The sequence below is a fragment of the Molossus molossus genome, unplaced genomic scaffold (assembly GCF_014108415.1).
Source record: "Molossus molossus isolate mMolMol1 unplaced genomic scaffold, mMolMol1.p scaffold_m16_p_18, whole genome shotgun sequence".
NCBI classification, from domain to species: domain Eukaryota; kingdom Metazoa; phylum Chordata; class Mammalia; order Chiroptera; family Molossidae; genus Molossus; species Molossus molossus.
In genome coordinates, this window is record NW_023425353.1 from 15,816,659 (window position 1) to 15,840,886 (window position 24,228).

At 34.9% G+C, this 24,228-nt stretch overlaps 1 protein-coding gene across 32 annotated transcripts in view; it reads right to left on the reverse strand.

Moving 5' to 3' along the window:
- LOC118633232 (sarcolemma associated protein) overlaps window positions 1-24,228 on the reverse strand; it is a 160,739-nt gene that overhangs the window by 44,869 nt on the left and 91,642 nt on the right. For 9 of the 32 annotated variants that reach the window (XM_036266950.1, XM_036266945.1, XM_036266951.1 and 6 more), the window contains 8 exons: window positions 20,922-21,017; window positions 20,588-20,659; window positions 18,296-18,436; window positions 16,914-17,051; window positions 14,761-14,929; window positions 14,620-14,670; window positions 14,077-14,127; window positions 8,449-8,511 (listed from right to left, as the gene is read on the reverse strand). In XM_036266950.1, the coding sequence (XP_036122843.1) occupies window positions 8,449-8,511; window positions 14,077-14,127; window positions 14,620-14,670; window positions 14,761-14,929; window positions 16,914-17,051; window positions 18,296-18,436; window positions 20,588-20,659; window positions 20,922-21,017 (781 nt within the window). The remainder of the gene's footprint in view (window positions 1-8,448; window positions 8,512-14,076; window positions 14,128-14,619; window positions 14,671-14,760; window positions 14,930-16,913; window positions 17,052-18,295; window positions 18,437-20,587; window positions 20,660-20,921; window positions 21,018-24,228) is intronic. The other 23 variants (XM_036266957.1, XM_036266960.1, XM_036266956.1 and 20 more) reach the window with 6 other exon arrangements.

Sequence of the window (24,228 nt, forward strand, 5' to 3'; positions counted from 1 at the left end):
ATTTGGTATCTTTCTCCTCCCTTCTTTCCATAGCTTTTCATTCATATCTCTATTAAGCTATTTCAACTATCTATTTATGTCTATCCTTCCCAACATACTATGAACTTTTAATATTCCTTCAAATATTTACTATGTACCAGATACAGTACTAGGTACTCCTCATGGATTATTAAGAGATATGTGATAAATCTAGAAATTTATTGTCTATGGAAAGCAGGAAGGTATCATATTAATAATTTAATTCCTAATACAATTCTGACACAAAATACAAGTTCCACAAATGCTTGTTACATGAATATAATAAATAATAAAATAATATAAACACGGACTTTGAAAGCCATTTTAAGTACCATCTTGTGTATAAAATTATAAACATGTATCACATCAGCAATAATTTATTGCTTAAAACTCTCTCACCCTTAGAATAAAACCTGAAGTCCCTACCATGACCTATAAGGTCTATGTGATTTAGCCCAGGGGTCAGTCAATTACAGGCCAAATCCAGACTGCTGCTTGTTTTATAAATAGTTTTATAGGAACACAGCCAGGTCCATTCATTTACAGATTTGCCATGGTTGCTTTCCACTACAATGGCAGAGTTTAGCAGTCCCAACAGAGACTTTATAGCCTACAAAGCCTAAAATATTTACTATCTGGCCCTTTATTTTTAAAACATTTTCATTGTTCTAAAACTCCAATTTCAGATCTGCCTTGGGTTTTCACACAGTTTCTATCTCATAGATTATTTCCCCAGATACATGTACAACTCACTCAATTTTGTACTATCTCTGTTCAAATACCACATACTACCATTGTCACTCCCTGCTACATTATATTCTCTTATGTTTGTTCAGTGGACTCATCATTACCTAACATATTATTTATTAATTTTTGTCTCTTCAAGGAAATGTAAACTCTATGAAGGCAAAGCTTTTTTTGTCTTGTTCATTACTATACCCACAACAGCTAAAACAATGCCTGGTATATATACATAGCAGATGTTTAATAAATATCTGGTGAATGAATGAATTGTGCATGTATTTTTAAAGAGATAAAACTTGGAAAAACTATTTGAATGTTTCCCTCATTTTAAAACTAAGGATTAAATGCATCAGCTCTTTAGGAGTACAAAAGTCAGAGACCTCTCAGAGACTCAAATGAGAACTTCCGTGTGATGACAACTGTAGGTCTTAAAGAGCTATTTACCTTAGCACAACTTTTAGATAAAATAGAGGATTTTCTTTCCTTTTGAAAACTCCCTATTTTTGAGGGATACTCTAGAGAGATAATTATTCAGTTTCTCATATTCTAAAACTATATTGCGAAAAACAACACACACAAAGAGGCATAAAACACAAAAGTACAGGTTAATAAACCTTTTTAAAGCAGATGTCTATATGACTACATCCCAAATCAAGAAACAGAACCTAACCATCACCACCCCAAAGCCTTCCATATTGCCTTTTCTAATCCTGACTTTTATAGTATTTTATTTCTTGCATTTCTTTAGTCATAATACTTAAATATGCATAATAATGCATGACTAAATAATACAATATAATTTAGTTGTTTTGAACTTTATATAAATGGAATACTACAGTATATATTCTGTTGTATCAGGCTTCTTTCATCCAATATACCTCAGCATATTTATCCATTTGACTACTGAAGGTTTTATGGGTTGTTTTGAATTACTTTAAATAATGTGGCTGTGAAAATTCTTAAATTTGTACCTGATATATATGTGCAGGTATTTCTGTAGGGAACCTATCAAGGAGTAGAACTGATGAGTATAAATTTGACAATATTTGAGAACCATCACTTAAACACTTAGTTTAGTCAGAAAACATCATGGAGTTGAAAAGCTATCAATTCGTGTTCAAGTCTGAATAGAACAGAGCCACATTTATTTTCTGGTTGATAAAAATAAATGATGCACTAACTACACTACTATGCACACTAAATAAAAATTAGAAACAGTGCAAATGATGCATTCAAAAGAAGCTCAAGTGGAGCACAGGTGTGCCTAGACTGGATTAAGTTCTTAAAGCTAAAGAGCCACTTCCTTCACATGATGGCTACAACCAACTGAAAGCAGAAAATAAACAGTACTGACTCTCAGATACTGATGTCAGTTGACTAGGGATCTTATATTGACAGAAAGAAGAATAGATGAATATAAAATAACTACATAATCTGCTGTTGTAACTGTCAATCTGGAAAATATTTCTAAATCTCGAAGTTAGGTTTTATCCAATAAGTAATGTTATGAGTAAGGCATCAAAATAATGTGCTTGAGAACAAATTCTTTAAATGACATGTGTACTGGTAATTAAAAAGTTAATCTCTAGATTGTCTGAAACATATTACTTTAACAGGAATAATAAAGCTAGATCAATCAGTGCTCACTGTCTTATGACTGGGAATAAAAAGGAGGAAAACAAGTTACTTCAACCACCCTCGCCCAATGATGAAGTTTTCTACCTACTAGTTAACATGTGTGTCAGACATTACTTAGAGTGTTTAGTAAATATCTCATTTAATTCTCATACTAATCCTATGAAGTAGGTACTACCATCTCATTTTATTTTTTTATTTTTTATTTTTTTTTATCCTTACCTGAGGACATTTTTCCATTTTTTGTTCAGGTAGAGTGGGAGGGAGAGAGAGGAACAGAGAGAGAGAGAGAAACATCGATGTGAAAGGAACACACCGAGTGGCTGCCACCTGCACAACCGACCAGGGCCGGGGACAAACTGCAACCGAGGTACGCGCCCTTAGCGGGAACCGAACCCGGGTCTCTCCGGACCGCAGGCCAACGCTCTAACCGCTGAACCAAACCGGCCAGGGCTCATTTTATTTTTATTTTTGATCCTCAGCCAAGGACATTTTCATGGATTTTTAGAGAGAGGGGAAGGGAGGGAGGGAGAGAGAGAGACAGATAGAGAGAGAGAGAGAAACATCAACTGATTGTCTCCTGTAAGTGCCCTGACCAAGGCTAGGAATAGAACCCGAAACCTAGGTATGTGCCCTGACTGGGAATTGAACCCATAAATAGAGTGTTGAGACACACAGGCCAGGGCCATATGAAAATTGAGGTATAAAGAGCTCATACTGTCCTGGTTGGCTTGGCTCAGTGGATAGAGCATCGGCCTGAGGACCAAGAGGTCCCACATTCGATCCCTGGCCGCAATTGGGGCCATAACAGAGGCAACAATCAATGTGTCTCTCTCACATCAATGTTTCTCTCCCGACCCCTTATTCCGCCCCCCCTCTCCCTCTCACTCTATCAAAAAAAAAAAAGGAAAGATATCCTTGGGTGAGGATTAACAACAACAAAAAAAGAGATCATATATGGCCAGTGAGGAAGCAAATCAGAATTCACATCAAGATCCCTATGATCCTATTCTAAACATCATAAATGAAAATGAGCTGAAATCATCTAATAGGTCATTAAAGGGTAATACAGCAAAGAAACTGACATTAGAATTAACATCAATATATAATCTAAATAAATATAAAAAATCAACATTCAATATCAAACCAAAAATTTATTTACTTCAGAGAGTAGCAGTTCACAAAGTAGAAACAGAACTTTAGAACCTCATAAGGGAGGTCCTGTGAGTTTGCTAATTTTAATAATATAAATTTTTACAAGGTTATTTGTTTCTACAGCAGAATAAAATTAATTAAAGCAATTCTTGCTATAGAAGATAGCCTGCATTTTTATAAAAACAATTCCAGAAGCTATTTGACTTAAAAACTAAGAATAAGGAAGAATAAATGAGACAAAATATTGAAATTCAATGATAGATTGAAAACTAAATGAAATGGACAAATTTTATTTTATTTTTTAAATTTTTTTGTCTTTATTAATTTGAGAGAGAGAGAAAGGAAGAGGGCGAGAGAGAGAGCAAGAAATACTGATGAGAGAGAACTTGACTGGCTGCTTCCTGCATGCTCCCCACTGGGGATTTGGCCTGCAACCTAGGCATGAGCCCTGACTGGGAATCGAACTGATGACCTCTTGGTGCATGAGTTGATGCTCAACCACTGAGCCACACCAGCCGGACGAAATGGACCAATATTAAAAGTACAGAAACAGATCTTTTCTTTAAAAATGAACAATCTACGTACCAAAACACTGTTGCCATGAATTTTAAGACTCTTCTGTGTAGTATATTGGGAGGAAATCTAGTAGCTAGTTGACTGGGGAAATGATTGGCACAAATAAATAAAAAACAAAACCCTCCAATATCCGAGACTGGACAACTACTCTAAGAATAAAGACACAGAAAAATTATAACATCTAGTTTAAACTCAAGAATTTTCTTCTAATGAGGACATAAACTACTCTGAGCAGGGAGGGAACCACACCAAATGTTTTCTATTCTTTGTCATAAAGTGCTTTGACTTAGGAAAATAAAAGGTAAAAAATGAAAAATTGTAAATGTGTTTCAAGTAGAATATGTAATTAGAATAATCCAAAGATTGTTCAGAGAGGCTAATCTCATAGAGTGATGAAAAGTAAACAATCACAAGAACAACACCAAGTCAATACATATCCATCACTCCAAATAAGGCAATTTCTATGTGAGAGCAAAGCCCTAAAAGAAGGGAGGAGGGAATGAGAGAAGTATACAGATAGTGACTGTGGTTTCAAAATGGAGTGGGAGGCAGGGAGAAAATTTTTTTTTAAATCAGGAAAAAACTAATAAGACATGAAATATTAAGAGAATTAGATAGATTCTTTCCTAATAATAATAAAAACCATAAGTCTCCTAATAAGTACAGATTAAGAATTCAGAGATGGTGTGGGGTGGATGGAGGTGGAAGAGGGCATATAAGGAATAAATGGTGATGAAACAAAATTAAAACACAATTTTTTTAAAAAAGGAAGTTGCCCTTTGGGGAGAGCTTAATTTATTTCTACAAAGCAGCCCTCAGAGGAAAGTTCCTCTGGCATCCAGCAATGATGCCTCTGCCCTCTCCCAGACGGAAAATCAAAGTGAGAGACAGCAGTCCAGAAAAGGCTTTCGAGCTATGCTATGAAGTGATGGCAGGTCTCCATGTCTTTAGATTCTCTCCCTTTCACCCTTTATCTTTTCACTCAGCATACAAGGTAATCAGGTGACAGTGTTACAAAATATGTATGAAACAGATTTAGAGATGCACAATTTAACTGAGAAAACATCTTTAGCAGAACACAAAAGTCTCAATGCATTAAGTTTCAGGGTTAACCTTGAGTAGCTAAAATTTGCTGGGACATGGAATATGGAGTTCTCCTTAAACCAAACTTTATGCCTGAAACTCTAAAGAAGGAAATATTGCTAGTGCTTTTTAGCAAGTTATACTGTTACTGGTTAATTGTAGATTTTATATGGTGTATTTTTATACAGAAAATTTACTTCACAGTTCTGGAATTATGCAAAAGGTTATTTTTAAATTTGTTCAAATCCAATCTCTTTGCCTGGGATTAAAAGCTTTTCTCCTAAAAAAGAATAAAAAGAAACACAGCATGTTTGACCATAAAAAGAAAAAAAGAAAAGAAATGTATTCCAACTCATTGAATTTCCTCAAAATCATGTTATAATGGTCAGAACCACCAACCAAACCGTCTCTTATGGATTCATGCATATAAACTGAAAAAATTATCTCAGTAAATTAAAAACAGACATGCAGAATCCTACGGAACTGAACTATTTGCTTTCTAATTTTTAACACACAGGTGAATTTACAGTACACAAGCACAGTAAATAATAAAAACTGAGTATTTAACATTTACTTTTTAAAAGACAGAAAACAAGTGTCACTGCTCACAGAATATATATTTCATGTTCAAGATCATAAATCAGCTCAAGATGCTTATTAATGAAAATAATAATATAAAAGTTTGCATGCACATGTCAAAAAATAACCCAAAATTGTTTCAGAAATTCACTTAAGGTAGATTTTTGCCAAAATTGCCTTGCTTGCCATAATACTTATTACACACAACAATTTCTATAAATGGCAGCTTGTCATAAAATAATGAAAATGTCCCTTACTACACCAACTCTGACTATCTAAATTTAAGAAGCAAAACAGATTTGGAAAATGTTAATATAAAACTGGTATCCTCATTAACCAAACTCTTGCTACTGAAACTCAGGAACCAAATAGATTCATATAATGGGCTATATCCCTAGCTACCTGAACATACGGTCCAAACTTTTACTATTTGCACTTAGGAACCAAATGGATTAAAATGTCTAGAAATACTTGTGTTTTTTCCCTCTGTTCCTTGGTTCACTGTTTGTCCACAAGAACAGAATTTTATATTCTTATCTACCATCCACCCTCAATGTACCACATTTAGCATTTTCCCATGCCATTACACAGTCCTCGTAAACATTTTATTGGCCAATATCCCTATTGAGGGGATTGCTATAATTTATGTAACTTCTGCTCTACCTCTGAATGTTTAGTCAATTTTCTCCCTATAATTTTGACCCAATAAAATCTCCAAACATCCTTTTATTTAAAACAAACTTTGTTCTGCATTACAACTACAGCTAAATATTGGACACATTTTATAATATTTTAAATAATTTTTGCAAATTGTAACTCAGTAAAACATTTTTTTGAGTTCTTTGGGCTCAAAATATAAATCCCAAAAGTTCAAAATAAAAATCATATTAAAAAAAGTCACACATAATAAAACTAAGTATAAAATCCTTCTCCTAAAGATTTATATTTTATAGTATAGTTTGCTTTTCGTTGGTTTCAGTGGTACCAATTATTTTGCCCCAAAACCTTGTGCCAATTTCCTGTAAAGTGAGATTTAATAATCAAAAGATAAAGAGATGCACTTATTTTTGCTTTATAAAATTTTTTTCTCAAAAAAAAATTTTAAAGGACAAAGAAATATATCATATTTATTAAATAATTTGCCTCAAAGTAATATTAAACTTACATTCAATATTATAGTCTCTAAAATGGACAAAAACAGAAACTCTTCTAAAACTTATTAAATGAAATCCTTAAAGCATCTCTAATGAGTATAAAATTTGATCTGTTAAGTTTGTATCTGCTATAATTACCAGGAGTAACCCTTACAACCCTGAGATGGAAGGGGAAGGGGGAAGCACAACACACATGTGTACACACCCACAAAATAAATTCATGAGCATAAAAACTTAGAAAATCCATTCATTTCACAAAAAGAGAGTGAAGAGGAAGAGAAAAATGCCTGACAAAATGTGTGTCTGATAGAAAAAGTAATTGTCACTAACAAGACCAAAGAATATCTCAACCTTGTGACTATTACAAATTTAAGCAGCCATGTAAGTAAGAGGGAATTCACAAAATTTTTGTTTAGAATTCAGCAGAGGTCTAAATCACCTCAAAAGCCAACTTATCTATCATTAAGATATTATTAAAGATAGCCTTGCCCAGCCAGTGTGGCTCAGTGGATTGAGCATTGTCCCATGGACTGAGAGCTACCAGTTTGATTCCTGGTCAGGGCACATGCTCGAATTGCGGGCAGCTGATCGATGTCTCTCTCTCACATTGATGTTTCTATCTCTCTCCCTTCCTTTCTCTCTAAAAAGTCAATAAAGCCCTGGCCGGTTTGGCTCAGCAGTTCGAGCGTCGGCCTGCGGTACAGAGAGACCCGGGTTTGGTTCCCGCTAAGGGCACGTACCTCGGTTGCAGTTTGTCCCCGGCCCTGGTTGGTCGTGCGGGTGGCAGCCACTCAAGGTGTCCCTTCACATCAATGTTTCTCTCTCTCTCTCTCTTCCTCTCTCTCCCTCCCGCTCTATCTGAACAAAAAATGTCCTCGGGTGAGGATAAAAAAATAATAATAAATAAAAAGTCAATAAGAACATATATATATATATATATATATATATATATATATATAGCCTTGTACAACCTCCCAAGGGGAAGTAGTTCATGGCAAATATAGGATAATCTGTTGCTACTCCTTTCCTAGAAAGCTCCGGCTACCCTAAGGGTCATCTTCATGCCCGAGTGCCCAAACTAAATCATTGTTTCTATGCTTCATTTAAGAAATTTATTTAAGAACCTCAAAATAGAAATCTATGACAGAAGTAGAGCTTAAGTAAAACAGGTTAATGTTATTACTATCTCTTAGGTTTAGGTGCTTGACATTCTGTTTTATTCCCTGCTCAATAATGATTTTTAATTAATAAGCTTGAAAGTTCCTCTTCTTTTGTGTGTGCAATATGAAATGTTCACCTCCATCTGTGAAGGCAAATGCAACAGAAATATTTTTTCTCGAAAGAGAGAAACACAAACAGTATGAAAAGGTTCACTGCTGTCTGAAGATGGTCCTTTGTGTACTGCTACAACAACAAACACATTGAGATCTTCATTTTCCCTCTCATTTTTCAGTTTTAGCCCCTGACTTCATTCAAATTGATGTGAAAAATACTCTGTACTCACGCTGGCATTCTATGAATTGATGAATAAAAGTGCAGTCCCCGCCACTCTTTGAAAGCAAGTGCTCTAATAAAGAAAGAAACACCTTTAAGGATATAGTTAGTTGCTGTTTTTGAAAACCAACAGCAAAGGTAGAAAAACTAAAATGTTTCAACATGGGTAACTCTGAACACCAGTAATAAAAGTTTACTATATTTTAATACTAACACCAGACATATTTTGGAGTTAAATAAAGTGAAATGACTAAAATTTGTAGTTAATCATTAATTTATACCCCAAATGGTTAGCTTTTAAAGGTGCAGTTTCTATCCAAAGTGCTCAAGTAAACCATAGAAATATATTGCTTTAAAAACTTTGTAACACTTTTAAAACACACTTTTCTCTATGATAGCTTAGTAAATAACCTTAACTAATTTCAAAATTTTAATTTGTTCTTAATGAATTACTTTTATTTTTTTAATTTATTTTTTTATCCTCACCCAAGGACATTTTTTACATTTATCTTCAGATAGAGTGGGAGGGAGAAAGGGAGGCAGACAGAGAGAGAAACAGTGATGTGAGAGAAACACATCGAGTGGTTATCACCCACATGATCCCAACCGGGGCCGAGGACAAACTGCAACAGAGGTACATGCCCTTGGCAGGAACTGAACCTAGGACTCTCTGGTCCGCAGGCCAATGCTCTAACCGCTGAGCCAAACTGGCCAGGGCCTTAATGAAATACTTTTCAAAGGACTGTTCTCTAACAGTTCCTCTTCAAAACGATTCATCTTAGTTAAGAGGAAAAGGTATTTTAAGACTACCATAAAATAACGTCTTAAATTTTTAAAGAAAATGATGCAATATTTTCGTTTTTACACTTTCATTTCACAAAGTCTTCCTTTAAAAAAAAATTTTTTTTTAAATCCTCATCTGAGGATATGCTTTTCATTGATTTTTAAAGGGAGGAAGGGGGAGAGAAGGAGGAGGAGAGAGAGAGGGAGATAGAGAAAGAAACACTGATGTGAGAAACATTGATCGGTTGCCTCCTGTACATGCCCCGACCAAGGATTGAACCCAAAACCTAGTAATGTGTCCTGACTGGGAATTGAACCACAACCTTTTTGGTGTATGGGATGATGCTCCAACCAACTGAGCCACCTTTCCAGGGCCAGTCTTCCCCTTTGAGTCACTTAATCTGTATTTCATATATTATCAAAACACTCTATTGTTTATTTCTGCCCAAATGATTAAAATGAATGCCTGCATATTTTAAAATAAGAGCTTGATAAATGCTTTTATTCAGGTGAAAGAGAATTTGTCTGTGTTTTTTAATGGGTACAGAGAAACAAAATCTAACATAGTAGTTTAATAAAAGTTTTAGTCCTTTTATTATAATAATCTTTACTTTGATTCAAAGTTAATTTTTAGATCTAGATAATATCCTTCAATTATATATTTGTATCTTTCAAAACTACCAAATAGATTTGGGAAGTTCAAGTGTTAAAAATCTACTCCAACATGAGGACAATGTTAGTGTGAAAGTACTAAAACCTGTCAAAGGACAATGAGCTAGTACCACTCTGTAAAAGCCTTTTTTCTCTTCTCCTCCATCTCAACCCACCTCACCCCTCTTCACCATCTCCTACTCTGATTGCTCATCAGCCTCTCTTGACATCCTTACTGATAGCCTTCTTCTTCACTTTCATACTCAAATCTACCATTATCCTTTATCTAGTTACATGTGTGCAAAGCCTCCAGTCTACAGTCATCATCAGTATAAAATAAAAACATGAGAAGAAAAATTAATAAAATGTTTTAGAGACCAATGCATTACATACTTAGAACAAAGATACAACATAACCCCAAAAGGGAAAAAAAATAAATAAATAAGAAAGAAAGACTAACTGCAACAGAAATTTGAAATTTGAAAAAAGGTTTAACAAACAGTATTTGCCAATTGGAGCCGAAAAATCCAAAACAGGGGCCCTCAATTCGACAGTTAATTACCAAGATAAAAAAAAAAAAAGGTTTTACATAAACCCTATCTACGCTATAACATTTTTAGAACTCAAACTATACAGACATCACTGTTAAATATGAAAAGTCATTTGAAACCATATTTTTCAAACTTATTTGAAACAAATTTCAAATTAACATCACAGGACTTTAGATGACATTTATTTATTTATTTTTTATCTTCACCCGAGGACATTTTTTCATTTTTTTGTTCAGATAGAGCAGGAGGGAGAGAGAGAAAGAGAGAGAGAGAGAGAGAGAGAGAGAGAGAGAGAGAGAGAGAGAGAAACATCGACGTGAAAGGGACACATCAAGTGGCTGCCACCCACACGACCCAACCAGGGCCGGGGACAAACTGCAACCGAGGTACGTGCCCTTAGCAGGAACCAAACCCAGGTCTCTCTGGCCGCAGGCTGACGCTCTAACCACTGAGCCAAAGTGGCCAGGGCTAGATGACATTTATTAATGCAGGACATCCCACCATCGGTGACCAAGCCAAAAATCACCCTTTCATCTACTCTGATTTTAATATCAGGACTCTATAGTAAACATTAAGATGTTTACTATATTACTTTAGATAAAATGAAAGATTAATATGAAAAGATAACTATATACATGACTTCCACAAAGACATCTCCTGAGACACATGACAGAAATGTCTTTCAGATAATATATGTAAAGGATCTGGATCATGACACATTTAATACTCCATTACTTAAATTCTGGCCCTTGGGAACTCATTTTGCCAAAACTATAAAAGATACCACTGATAATCCAAAAGGAGTTTGTGGGGGATAGTGTATCTATGATATTAAATAGGGTTGTAGGAATATAAAGAAAAAACACAGATATAGAAACATAATAGAAAACCACGATACTTAAAATGTGTTTTATTTATACATATGAGTTTCCTATGGATTTTGATTTTCTATACCTGTGTCATCCAATATACTAGCCATTAGTTTCATGTGGCTACTGAGCCTTTAAAAGTGAGGTGTGCTACATGCATAAAATAAATATAAACTGATTTCAAAGACTTATTGAGGAAAAAAGAATGTGAAATACTTCATTTATAATCTTTTAATATAGACTACATGTTAAAATAATATTTTGGATATAGTGAGTTAAATTAACTATACTATTAAAATACATTATTAAAATGTTACCTGTTTCTTTTTTATATTTTCAATGTAGTGACTAAAAATTTTTTAATTATGTACATGGCTCTTGTGTTTCTGCAGAAATTTAGAGAAAGCTGGTGATAGTAAAGCCATGTTACGAGCTTTAAAGACACTGAAGTCGCCCTGGCCAGTTTGGCTCAGCGGTTAGAGCGTCGGCCTGCGGTCTGGAGAGACCCGGGTTCGGTTCCCGCTAAGGGCACGTACTTCGGTTGCAGTTTGTCCCCGGCCCTGGTTGGTCGTACGGGTGGCAGCCACTCGATGTGTCCCTTCACGTCGATGTTTCTCACTCTCTCTCCCTTCCTCTCTCTCCCTCTCACTCTATCTGTGCAAAAAATGGAAAAATATCCTCAGGTGAGGATAAAAAAATAAAAAAAAAGACACAAGTCATTAAGGTACCCGAATATGGCTATAAGAAGAAAAAAATGTATGTGGCTCTCATAATACTTGTTTTAAAGACAGTGTTTTTCTATACCCTCTAAAATATATTCAAATTATACTTATTAGGAGATATTTAAAATTTACAGTACAAATCTGTACTTATAGCAGCTATGTTAGAGTTAATATCAAAAATGGGGTTTACTGGAGAAGCTTTCATCTTAACATCTCAAGGCATTTTTGAAATATTCTCTTACATCTATACTTGGTTGTCCTTCTACTATTGAAAGAGTAATTTTAGTAAAAATCATGTCCGATAGCCCATTATGGCTATGGACTTTAGTAATATTGGGATACTTATAACTGGTTTGTTATTTTATCACAAATAGTTCAGAAAAGATCCATCATATTCCAAAATCCACTCTGTAACTAAATCTGATGTAATGAAGCTTTTGTGCATATCCAGATATTTACTGCTCAGTTTCTTTAAAGATATTCTATTAGTCAGTCACTCTCACACTACTCAATTTACCACCACTCAAAAAACAAACACACCAGCAGGGAAAAATAATTATAGCAAGGAATACCTTAAAGCATCCAAAATATCTTATTCAGTCTTAAATCAAGGAGTTGTCTACAACTATTCTCATGTACATCTATTGGAACTGGCAAAAAATTTTAAGCAGTAATTTGGCAACTCTAAATAGTATGAAGATGGTTCAGGATATACAAAAGGATTCTCTTAACTGAAGGAATAGAATGTTCCCAGCTTGAATTACTAATATTAATAAATGTATACTCAAATCAAAAGGGTGATGGATTTGAATAAAAAGTATACATGCCAGAAAGAGAATAAAAAGGCAAAATAATAACAGAAAACATAAATTCACTTAAGGATGATAAACTTTTAGAAGATAAATAATTTTACATATGTTTGCTAAATATACTTAAGAAACAGAAATTAATACAATGAATATAAACTACACCTTTAAAAATTCTCGAATTGAAAGTCTATCCAACTGGAATTTTAAAATGTTAATGTATTTTACAAAACATGTATATAATAGTCAAATAACAATGATTAATGAAACTTAAAAATTTTAGAATTTCAAAATTAATTACATATTCAATATTAGGTCTTGACCTTGAGGCTTATATATACATGATTACCTGAGCCAGTACTTGATTAAAATTGAACCAACTAAAACAAAACAAAAAGTACCTCCTAACTTTATCACAGTTTGGTTACTGTCCAAGAACTATAAAGATAACCCCTCATATATGGAAAAATATTTAATAAGAAGTTCTGGGTATCAACCTTGATATCCTCCACTAACTTCTGTATGAAAACTGAGCTGAGGAGCACATATATTTCCAAACACAGAAAACAGTTTTATTCATGCTGTACTCTAAGCATCTAATGCAGAATCTGGCACATATTTGGTACTCAAATTAACACTGGATAGATGGGAAAGGAAGGAGTGTGTTGGTATATTCATGAATGAAGGAATTTAGAAGCCATTGGGTAAAAAGTACTCCATGTAGTAGTAAGAAAACCAATAGTGGCTATAGATTCTTGGCAAGGGATAACCCAAACTACCCAGAAAGAAGGATCATAGTACCAAGAACTAACAAAGGATTTTTCAGAACTGACTCCGATCTATGAAACAAATAAAAAAAGCAGTTTCTATGACATGCCCAAGGGCACAATGGGCTGATAAGTAAACTCTTGGTTGGGACACAAATACTAAAAATGGGGGCCATTTATCCCCAGAAAGCAGTACTTGATAAAAGAAAATAATAGTATAGTTCTTTGAAAAATGTAATGGGGGAAAAGTGTATTATTTTCTTATTATTTGAATAATAGGAATTTCCATAAAACAAAGGATATCCAACCATAAATTATAGCATTAAGAATTATAAAACAAACAACAAAAAAGAATTAAAAAGCAAAGGGAATTCAGTGGTCTATGAACAGCATGCTTTTTATTCCAAACACTTAAAACCCTGACCTATCTATCCTCCTTAAATAGTAAAAGAATATCATGAAAGAAAATATTTAAGTTTTTTACACTACCTTTTCCTGTGCTCCCATTTATTTTAGGTAAGAAGTCATCAACTTGTATCCCTAGGATTAAGACAGTATATCATTGTCTTATCAAAGAAAGGATACTTTAAAACTATTCTCAAGTGTAACCATGGCATTTTGTATCCCTGCTTACATTAAGAGTGTCTAGAACACTTTAAATTTATTTTTACAAGAAGTGTTCAACTTGCCATCTTCTATCAACTCAGAGAAAAGGCTACAACTGTTTAGTAGTCTTCCAGTGAACCTCAAAAAAAAAAGGATCCTGTTGTTCATGTATTTTTCTCATTTAAATATCTCTAAGTGGAATGTCTCAGATGTAAAAATTTCATTCATCTTAAAGGATTAAACAATGGTGCCCACTGGTGGCGATCAAGCATATTTTTAAAGGAAATTTTATGAAAGAGTGTAGATATTTTATACCTAATATGTAAAACATCACTCTTAAAGAAAATAAGTACCCAATTTGAGATAGTAAATATCAAAAGTTTAATGATAAAATTCACTTTAATAAAGAAATTTGATGACACCTACCTAAGCTGCTGTATTCTTTAAGAGCTTTTTCCTGAAGATGTTCTAACCGTACTGTAAATAAAAGTCCAAGAAAAAGATATTTCACAGACAAAAAGGAAAAAAAAAATCAAATTAAATCAATTTCTGGATAAATTCATTTACCTTGTAAAGCGGTTAGCCTTTCGTTGGTGAAGTCATTATCAGCTTGCAAAGCTTCTATTTTTGCCTGGAGCTCCTGTTCTTTTTCTTCCATTTCATCTATTTTATGTTGTAATTCTTTTTTCTCAGCTTGTCCTTTCTGTTGGATTTCCTCCTGTTTTCCCTCTGCTGCCTGTTGAGAAAGAAACAGAAATTCAGTTATTTAATAAAACATGACCAGTTTTAAGAAACCTAAAGCAGAACTGCTTTTATTCATGAAACTTCAAAGGAGAACATTCAATATTATAGAACATATTAATAAATATCAAAATAATGTCAAAAGTGATCTGCATTGGGGTCATGCCTCCATGTCACCTAGGGAAAAAAACTTGTAGCAAGCAAGCAGGCTCAATACACAGAAAAATGATCAAAGTAAAACACAGATTTTAAAAGAGGGAAATAAGGTTTTCTCATGAAATTACTATTGTTGCAATTAGTTTGTAAGTTCTAAAATATAACTTATTCTGAAATCTTAAACAAAATTTTGCTTCGCTAAAGAAATGATGGTTACTTTTTCCACTATCTTTCCACGTTGCTATAATGGTGCACATGAATGTCCTGGCTGATGCGCTCAAGAGTATCAACAATGCTGAAAAGAGAGGCAAACGTCAGGTTCTTATTAGGCCATGCTCCAAAGTCATCATCCAGTTTATAACTGTGATGCTGAAGCTTGGTTACATTTGTAAATCTGAAATTATTGCTGACTACAGAGCTGGGAAAATTGTTGTGAACTTCACATCATAGGCAGGTTGAGCAAGTGTGGAGTAATCAGCCCCAGATTTGATGTGCAACTCAAAGATCTAGAAAAACGGCAGAACAACCTGCTTCTGTCCTGTCAGTTTGGTTTCATTGGATCATGAAGAAGCAAGATAAGCCCTGGCTGGTTTGGCTCAGCGGTTAGAGCATCAGCCTGCGACCAATGAGTCGCAGGTTCGATTCTGGTCAAGGGCACATACCTCAGCTGCGGTTCATCCCTGGCCCTGGTCGAGGTTGTGCGGGAAGCAGACAGTGGATGTGAAACACATAGATTTTTTGTTTGTTTTTATTTTTTTCTTTATTGATTTTAGAGAGAGAGGAAAGGAGAGGGAGAGACAGAAACATTGATGAGAGAGAACATCGATTGGCCGCCTCCTGCATATCCCCCATTGGGAATTTGGCCCACAACCTGGGCATGTGCTCTGACCAGGAATCAAACAGGCGATCTCCTGGTGCATGGGTCAATGCTCAACCACTGAGCCACATCAGCCAGGCTATAAGCACTTTTCAAAACAAGCTCCTGCCGGCCAGTATGGCTCAGCGGATTGGTTCCAGTTTGATTCTGGGTCAGGGTGCATGCCCGGGTTTCAGGCTCAATCCCCAGCAAGGGGCATGCAGGAGGTAGATGATTAATGTTTTTTCTCTCACATAGATGTTTCTCTTTCTCCCATCCTCTCTCTCTCTAAAAAAGAAAATAAATAAATAAATAAATAAATAAAATATTTAAAATAAACAAATAAAAAAACCCCTCCTTTTAATAAGACCAACAAGAGGTATACTCTCATATTCTCTATCAAATGTATCTCTTCTAGGCACACAATTCGTGGTTTGAATTATATAAAAATGGGTCTTCACAAACTCAGTTATAACATTTTAAAGGACCAACTTGACATTGCCTATGGTCTGGTCTGTCCTTATCCTACATGTTCTATAGCAACAGAAAGCTGAAGCTGAAGCAGAGTCAAAAGCATCCCTAGGTAGCAAGAGGGTTCAAGCAATCACTCCAAGGTTCTCTCTGGGCTTGGTTCAGCACTAACAGCTGAGCCCTGCCTTTGGGACTGCCTAAAGATAAACAAATTCAAGTCAAAAAAAAAAAAAAAAGAGTATCTGAAGTTTTGCCACCTATTGTGAAGTAATATTTATTTCTATCCAGAGGAACTATGTCAACTTTTATAGACTTTCAATTATCTATGGCAATGGGGTTTGGAGTAAATGGAATTATAAGCAACTTATTTTTACCGTAACTTTCAACTATCACCAAATTTTACATCAGAAACTGTTCAGCAATACCTAAATTCTTAAGCTACCCATTGTATTAGGGCCGATTACTTAATATACATTTAGCTTGAGTAAATACATACCTTCAATTTATCAGACAAATCTTTAATCTCATTAACTGCTCCGTTATATTTGTTGGCTAATTCTCGTAATTCTTCCTGAGTTCGTTCATTCATTTCTTTCAGGTGGGTACATTCATCTTCAGTATTACTTAGACTTCGCTGCAATTCAAGTTTACAGGTAATAGACTTAGAATAAGTGCATATTCTAAATTCAGTTTATAAAAAATGTAACTCTGTGGGCTGATCCAAATCAACATCTACCCTGAACTTCATGTAAGTCTGAGGATTTCAATTTACTCCAAGTACATGCTAAAACAGAAAATACAACTAAGAATTTTTTAAAAACACACAAGACAGGGAGGAGAGAATGCTACCTTTTATATAATAACACTTTTAAAAGGCCACTGAGCCCTGGCCAATGTGGCTCAGTTGGTTGAGCACTGTCCCATGCCCCACAAGGGTGCTGGTTTGATTCGCAGTCCAAGTGCATGCTCAGGTTGCTGGCTTGATCTCCAGTAGGAGACATATGGGAGGCAGCCAATTGATGTTCTGCTCTCATATTAATGTTTCTCTTTCTCTCTCCCTCAAAAAAAAAAAAAAAAAATCAATAAAAATATTTAAAAAAGAAAAGGCCATTGAGCATGACTTTTATTTAGTCTTGAAAATATTTTAAGCCTATCAATTCCTCAAAGCAAGTTTAATAACATGAAGAAATCAATTTAATAAGAAAATTATAGAAGAGCTAGCAACTTTCTTTCCTTGCATGTCAAGTTAATGACATGACAGTGAATCAGTCATTATGGGGTGGGGTTATTATAAAAACTATTCCTATATAAAGGTATGTTTACTATTTAATTTACAATGGGCATTTTAACTAAATCTAGTAACAGATAACTTCTGTGGTTATTTTACACTGGTTCAAAGCAATGACCTGTGTTCTCAATAAGGTTGTTTTTAAAGCAATGAAAATCACATTTTGTTTGTAAAAGACTTAGAAAGGACTTTAGAAGTTCAAAGTTAAGACACAGTTCTCCTCTCTGGAGGATGGGTAAAGTAAGAACAACTGGTGTAAATTCTCTGCCTTATACTGACAGGAGATCAACTCCCTGGCACATACCACAGTACATTGTGTGGAAGATGAATCCAATGCAAATAGATGCCCTGGTTAGGCTTTAATTTCCTCAATCACTGACGGGGGACCCTAAGAACCAGAACTCACATACATGGTTATGTTGAGAATCCCTGACAATGAAAATAGCATACTGCTCCTTTCCACCTAACAGACAGGAAATATTTCCTAGCTATATAATAATACCCAAGTTTAACATGTCCTGAAATATGAGCAATTTTATGCTAAAAATTTTTAATCATATTACTATTTAAGATTTATAAAATTGAAATACCTCAACTTCTGAAAGTTTTCTAACCACTTCAATTTTCTCCTGAAGAACCCGCCTCAGAGACTCTTTGGCTGTCATCTCATAGTTGTGTTTATCCTCCTGTAATGCTACGAGTTCTTTCCGTAAACTATCTTCTGTTTGATTCTAGGATTAAAAGACATTCATAATTATAGCCAAGTTATTTTTTAAGTATTTATCATTTGAAAAAATAATACATTATGATGATCTTTGAATTCTATATGAAGATACAGTAAAACCTCGATATAATGGACTAATTTAGACCAGGGTGTCTGTTACAACTGAAAGTTCATTATATAATAAAGTAGTATGTTAAAAAATTGACAAATTAGTTAGTTTAACTGTTTTTACTTATATAGACACATTTGTACAATTAAAATTAACTATGTCTGAAAAGTTTAATTTCACAGAAAGGTTTTCTATATATATTATTGTAATTTTAAATTTATACTGAATAGGTCTAGCAAACTCATGCATTCACCAGTCACTGTGAGTAAACAAATGCACATGGCTGGGGCGTGGCTTAGCATAAAAACTGCTGTAGAAAGTCACACCACAAGACAACAGAACCAATTACCTCGAGTGATCATGTGCTAATCATTCCCAAACATTGCTTATAAGCAGGGACTCTTGGATTAAAATATGTATGCTATAGTTATAGATATGTAATATTTATGTTGGCAAAGTCACTACAGTGTTTTTCCCAACATATGGCCTATTTGCTAAAATTTGTTAAAAAAAACCCAAAAAACAATGAATTAATAACAAAAAATAACCTGTTACTTTAATTATAAGCAAATCTTGGTTAAAAGCCCTTAAAAATTAACAGGGTGTTAATTTTCACACATGACATACGGACCGGAAATTGTGTCTGTTAAATCTGAAGTCTGTTAAATTGAGGTCTGTAAAATCGAAAGTTTACTGTACCTCCAAAAACAAATGATGTAGCCCCTGTATTAATTGAAGTTGTGTTTAAAAGGTACATTAGTGCCCTGGCTGGATAGCTCAGTTGGTTAGAGTGTTATCCCAATTCACCAAGGCTGCAGGTTTGATCCCTGGTCAGGGAACATACAAGAATCAATCAATGAATGGGTAAATAAGTGGAACAACAAACCAAGGTTTGTCTCTCATCCTCTCCCTTCCTTTCTCTCTAAAATCAATCAATAAATAAAAGGTGCATTCGTAAATTACACTTTCACAAAGATATTAATTCATAGTTCCAACAGAAAAAAAAATCAAAGGAAACTGAGAATTTCTCTCAAATATACAAAATGAATTATCTCTTGTATTTTTCAAATTCTCTGCAAGCCACAATATTTATATTTGTGGACAAAAATTATCTATTACTTTCAAAGGGCCTATGCATTTTAAAACAATGGTTAAACCAAAAGGAATAAGAGCATCACAGGGAAAAACCAATTCCAAATCTGAGGCAGGAAATGTACAAGATGAGCCTGGAATGTCTTATCTGATATGAAAGCAGGAAGCTAGGGTTCTATCAAAATGACTCAGGTACCAACCTGTAGTTCCCATGATCAAACATGGGGTAATTTGTGCATCAATAAGAAAAAAAACTACAATAGAATGAAACACACCAAATATATTTAAATAGAAGTTAGGGGAAAAACCGGCTCATGGTCATTCTTTGGTGGATGAGAAGGAACCAATTCATCATTTTGAAATCTAGTAAATAAATTGAGAAAATCACTTATCCTGCTTTTCCTAAAGAAAATGTACCTCAGGGTAACCAAATAAATAAAGGATTGATAAAATTACATCATCATTTTTACAACCCTTAATAAAATAATGGATCTAGGTAAGGATCATCAATGACTGCTAATATCTCAAAAAGAACTAGACATTATGGTACCTCTTGGTGAAAGTACATAATACTACTCATGAAGTGTGTTGAAAAAAAAAAACTTAACCTAAATCAAATCAAATCCCTAGACGAAACAATCAATTTATGGTGTGGGAGGGGGAGCTAGAAGAATGTGTAAATAAGAATCCAGAATGAGAGAAATTATATAGGACAAATGACCCAGATTCTCCAACAAATATCAAGTGTGACAGAAAAAAGACAAAGAGTTGTACATATGTAGTCACTACAATTCATTCTACATACATGTATGTTTGAAATTTCCCATAATGCCAAAAGATTTCAAAGAATGGTGAAATGTATAATTGTTTAGCATGTACTCAAAATGACAGTCAAAGAAATAAAGTGACATTAAAAAACTACGCATTTTTCTTTATGTACTTGAGATTAATACCTACTTTGGAGCATGCCTGTAATTGGTTTCCCATAACTTCTAACCGTGATAAGAGTCTATCTTCATCTATTAAAGCCTGTTGAAGAAAAATCAAATATAAATTTGATCCCAGAGAAATTAAATAATAACATATCAAAATAGTTGCTCCTGCCAAAAAAAAAAAAAAATCATAAAACTGACCAATATCCTATATAAAATGCTAAGTTTTTAGTATTTGTTCATTAGAAAAAGTCTTTGATTTCGCTTGCTACAAAATATTAGTTTTAGTTAATCAACATCTAAGGGATATTAAACTTAAATGCTAAAATGCTTCTTGAAAATAAAGGCAACTGGAATACCTGCCAACTGGTATCGGAAGCCTCCTGAGTGATGGCTAGTAGCCGCTGAAGCGTGGCTAACTTCTGTTCCAACATCTGTTCCCGGTGTAAGGCCTCCTAATATTACAAATCACAAAAGAGATTCTAATAATGATTCCTTTGAAGAATTGATTTTTAGCACATTCTGAAAATACTCTCATATTACATTTCACTTTGTATCTTACTTTTTAAAAAAATCCTCATCCGAGGATATTTTTCCATTGATTTTCAAACAGAGTGTGTGTGTGGGGGGGGGGGGGGTGAAAGAGAGAGAAAAAGAATCATTGATGTGAGAGAGACATATCTACCACCACCTCCTGCACAACCCCAACCAGGACCAGGGCTGGGGATCGAACTGCAACAGAGGCACATGCCCTTGACTGGAATCGAACCTACAACTCTTTGGTCTGTGGGCTGATGCTCTAACCACTGAGAAACCCAGCCAGGGTTGTATCTTACTTTCAAACTTGATAAATCTAGTTTGTAAAATATATATAGGTCACATCATTTTAGCCTCTTTTGCTGGGCTGCAAGTACTACTGTTAGGGGTACTCTAGCAGTAACTTCCTTTTTAACAAAGAACAAGTCACCTTGGTTTTTATTTACTCATAATTCACAAGAGTTACAACATAAATATCTACAGTAGAAAAATCCAACAAATGTTTTAACCTCAAATTTGATAAAAATCAATCAATCCATGCTTGCTGATGTGGCTCAGTTGGTTGGGTGTCATCCCAGACACCGGAAGTTTGTTGGTTCCTTCCATTCCTGGTCAGGGTACGTGCCCAGGTTTCCGGCTTGACCCCCAGTAGGGGGCGTGCAGGAGGCAGCAATCAATGTTTTGCTCTCCAGTTGATAGTTCTCTCTCTCTCTAAAAACCAACAAAAACATATATGTTTTACCCTGGCTGGTTTGGCTCAGCAGTTAGCATTGCCCTCGGACTGAAGGGTTTCTGGTTTGATTCCTGGTCAAGGGCATGTACCTGGGTTGCAGGTTCAATCTCTGACTCTGGTTGGGATCGTGCGGGAGGCAACCAATCGATGTGTCTCTATCACATCAATGTTTCTCTCTCTCTCTCTCCCTTCCTCCCTCCCTCCCACTATATTTAAAAAAACAATCAAAATCAATGGAAAAATATCCTTGTGTGAGGATCAACTATATATATATATTAAAGCAATCAATCTAATCAATCAATCTCAGAACAAATTAATCAAACTCACTGCATACTGAGCCAAAACAATCTGGCTGATGGCAAATATTTCTTTTGCTTTTTAAAATCCTCACCGGAGGATATTTTTCCATTTATCTTCAGAGAGAGTGGGAGGGAGAGAGAAAAACATCAATGTGAGAGAGACACATCAACTGGTTGCCTCCCGCATGACCCCGACCAGGTCCGGGAACCAAACCACAACGAAGGAACGTGCCCTTGACCAGAATTGAACCTGTGATTCTTTGATCCACGGGCCTAAGCTCTAACCCCTGAACCAAACCGGTCAGGGTGCAAAACTTCTTAATGACTTAGCTGCATGGGTATAACTGCTAAAATAAAAATACCTTTCTATTTTTCCTATTTAAAATTTTACACACACACACACACACACACACACACACACACACACACACATTATTGGGGAAAAACAACAGCACAGAAACTGCTTCACTCCCTAAGCCTATTGCATTTTCAGGTGTTCTGATTCTCTCTGTGACTGTATATCACTTAGCAGCAATTAAATATGCCCAAAATAAGTAAGAGTCCAAGTGCTAGTTCAATGTAACTAAGAGGTCAAGGAATTATATAACTACTTGGCAGCTGCAAAGAAACATTTTCACAAAGACATTGGCAAATAAAGCTTTATCTCTAGGTCACTTGTTAACATTTGATAGCTGTTAAGAGGGTCTCCTTCACTGGAAGTCAAGGTGAAAATGCTCACACAGTTGTGGTTTTGGCACATCTTTAAATTTCACTTCTATTTCTGTCATTACCTAAAAAAGAACACTTACTACCCTAATACCACTGAGCCAACTCAACACAGAAGTATTTGCTTTACACACAGTGCTTGAGGTTTTAAAGCATGTACTCATTGCTCTCCACATCCTTGATAAATAATAGTTAGGGAAAATCTGGTCTAATTAGAGTTAGAGGTTCCATTTTTTCATGTAACTCTAAAAGTATAGATTAAGGAATCTAATAAAAGCCATCCTGCCCAGAACCCACATTAAAACGCAGCTTACACTTACAATAGACTAGTTGCCAAGTTTATTTTAAACTTCTAAAACATTCCTAATATTCAGGAAATTACACTCATGCTGCAAAAAGTTTTATTTAAAAATAAAACCACCAAACAACCACTACTTCCACTAGATGGTGTAATTGCACCAGTTTTTTTTTTTTAACTCATTCAATCTCACTTAATAAAATTTCATAACTCCATGAACCACATCCTAACAGAAATCTAATATTTCCAGGAGTGGGCTTTTGGTTCTAAGGCATGACTTTCATCTATTCCAGTTTTTATTCAAAATATTTACAATTTACATTAGAACTTTACCAATTCAAAAAGATGTATACATTACTGTATAATTTTTAATCAGAGCATTAGAAAAGAACATTGAAAGATTACGCCTACTATGAGTATTCAAAAAATTGATAAGAAAGTTAGAGTACTGGAGTAGAGTGAGCCAGGGCATTAGATTCACCGTCCATGATGACCAGTGTTAGTAGTATATAGCCTTGGGAAGTCATGTTACCTATATGATCCCCAGATTTCTCATATGAATAATGCAGTTTGGACTAAATTAACCTGGAAGTTTACTTCCACCTCTCTATATGAGAGATGTAAGTCAATCAATGTGCCTTCCTACTGAATGGTCAAAAATTACTAACATTTATGAAATACTTAAGTGCTTTACATATATTAATTCATTTATTCTTCATAATCCTGTGAGGTAAATGATGAGGAAAATGAGGCACGAAAGGGTTAAAAAACTTTCCCAATAGGTCAGAAGTTAAAGCCACAGATCAAGTCCAGGGAATTCTGGCTAGAGTCTATGCTTTTTTTTTTTATCCTCACCCGAGGACATTCTTTTTCATTTTTTGTTCAGATAGAGTGGGAGGGAGAGAGAAGAAGAGAGAGAGAGAAACATCGATGCAAAAGGGACACATCGAGTGGCTGCCACCCGCACAACTAACCAGGGCCGGGGACAAACTGCAACCAAGGTAAGCGTCCTTAGTGGGAACCAAACCCGGGCCTCTCTGGACCGCAGGCTGACGCTCCAACCGCCGAGCCAA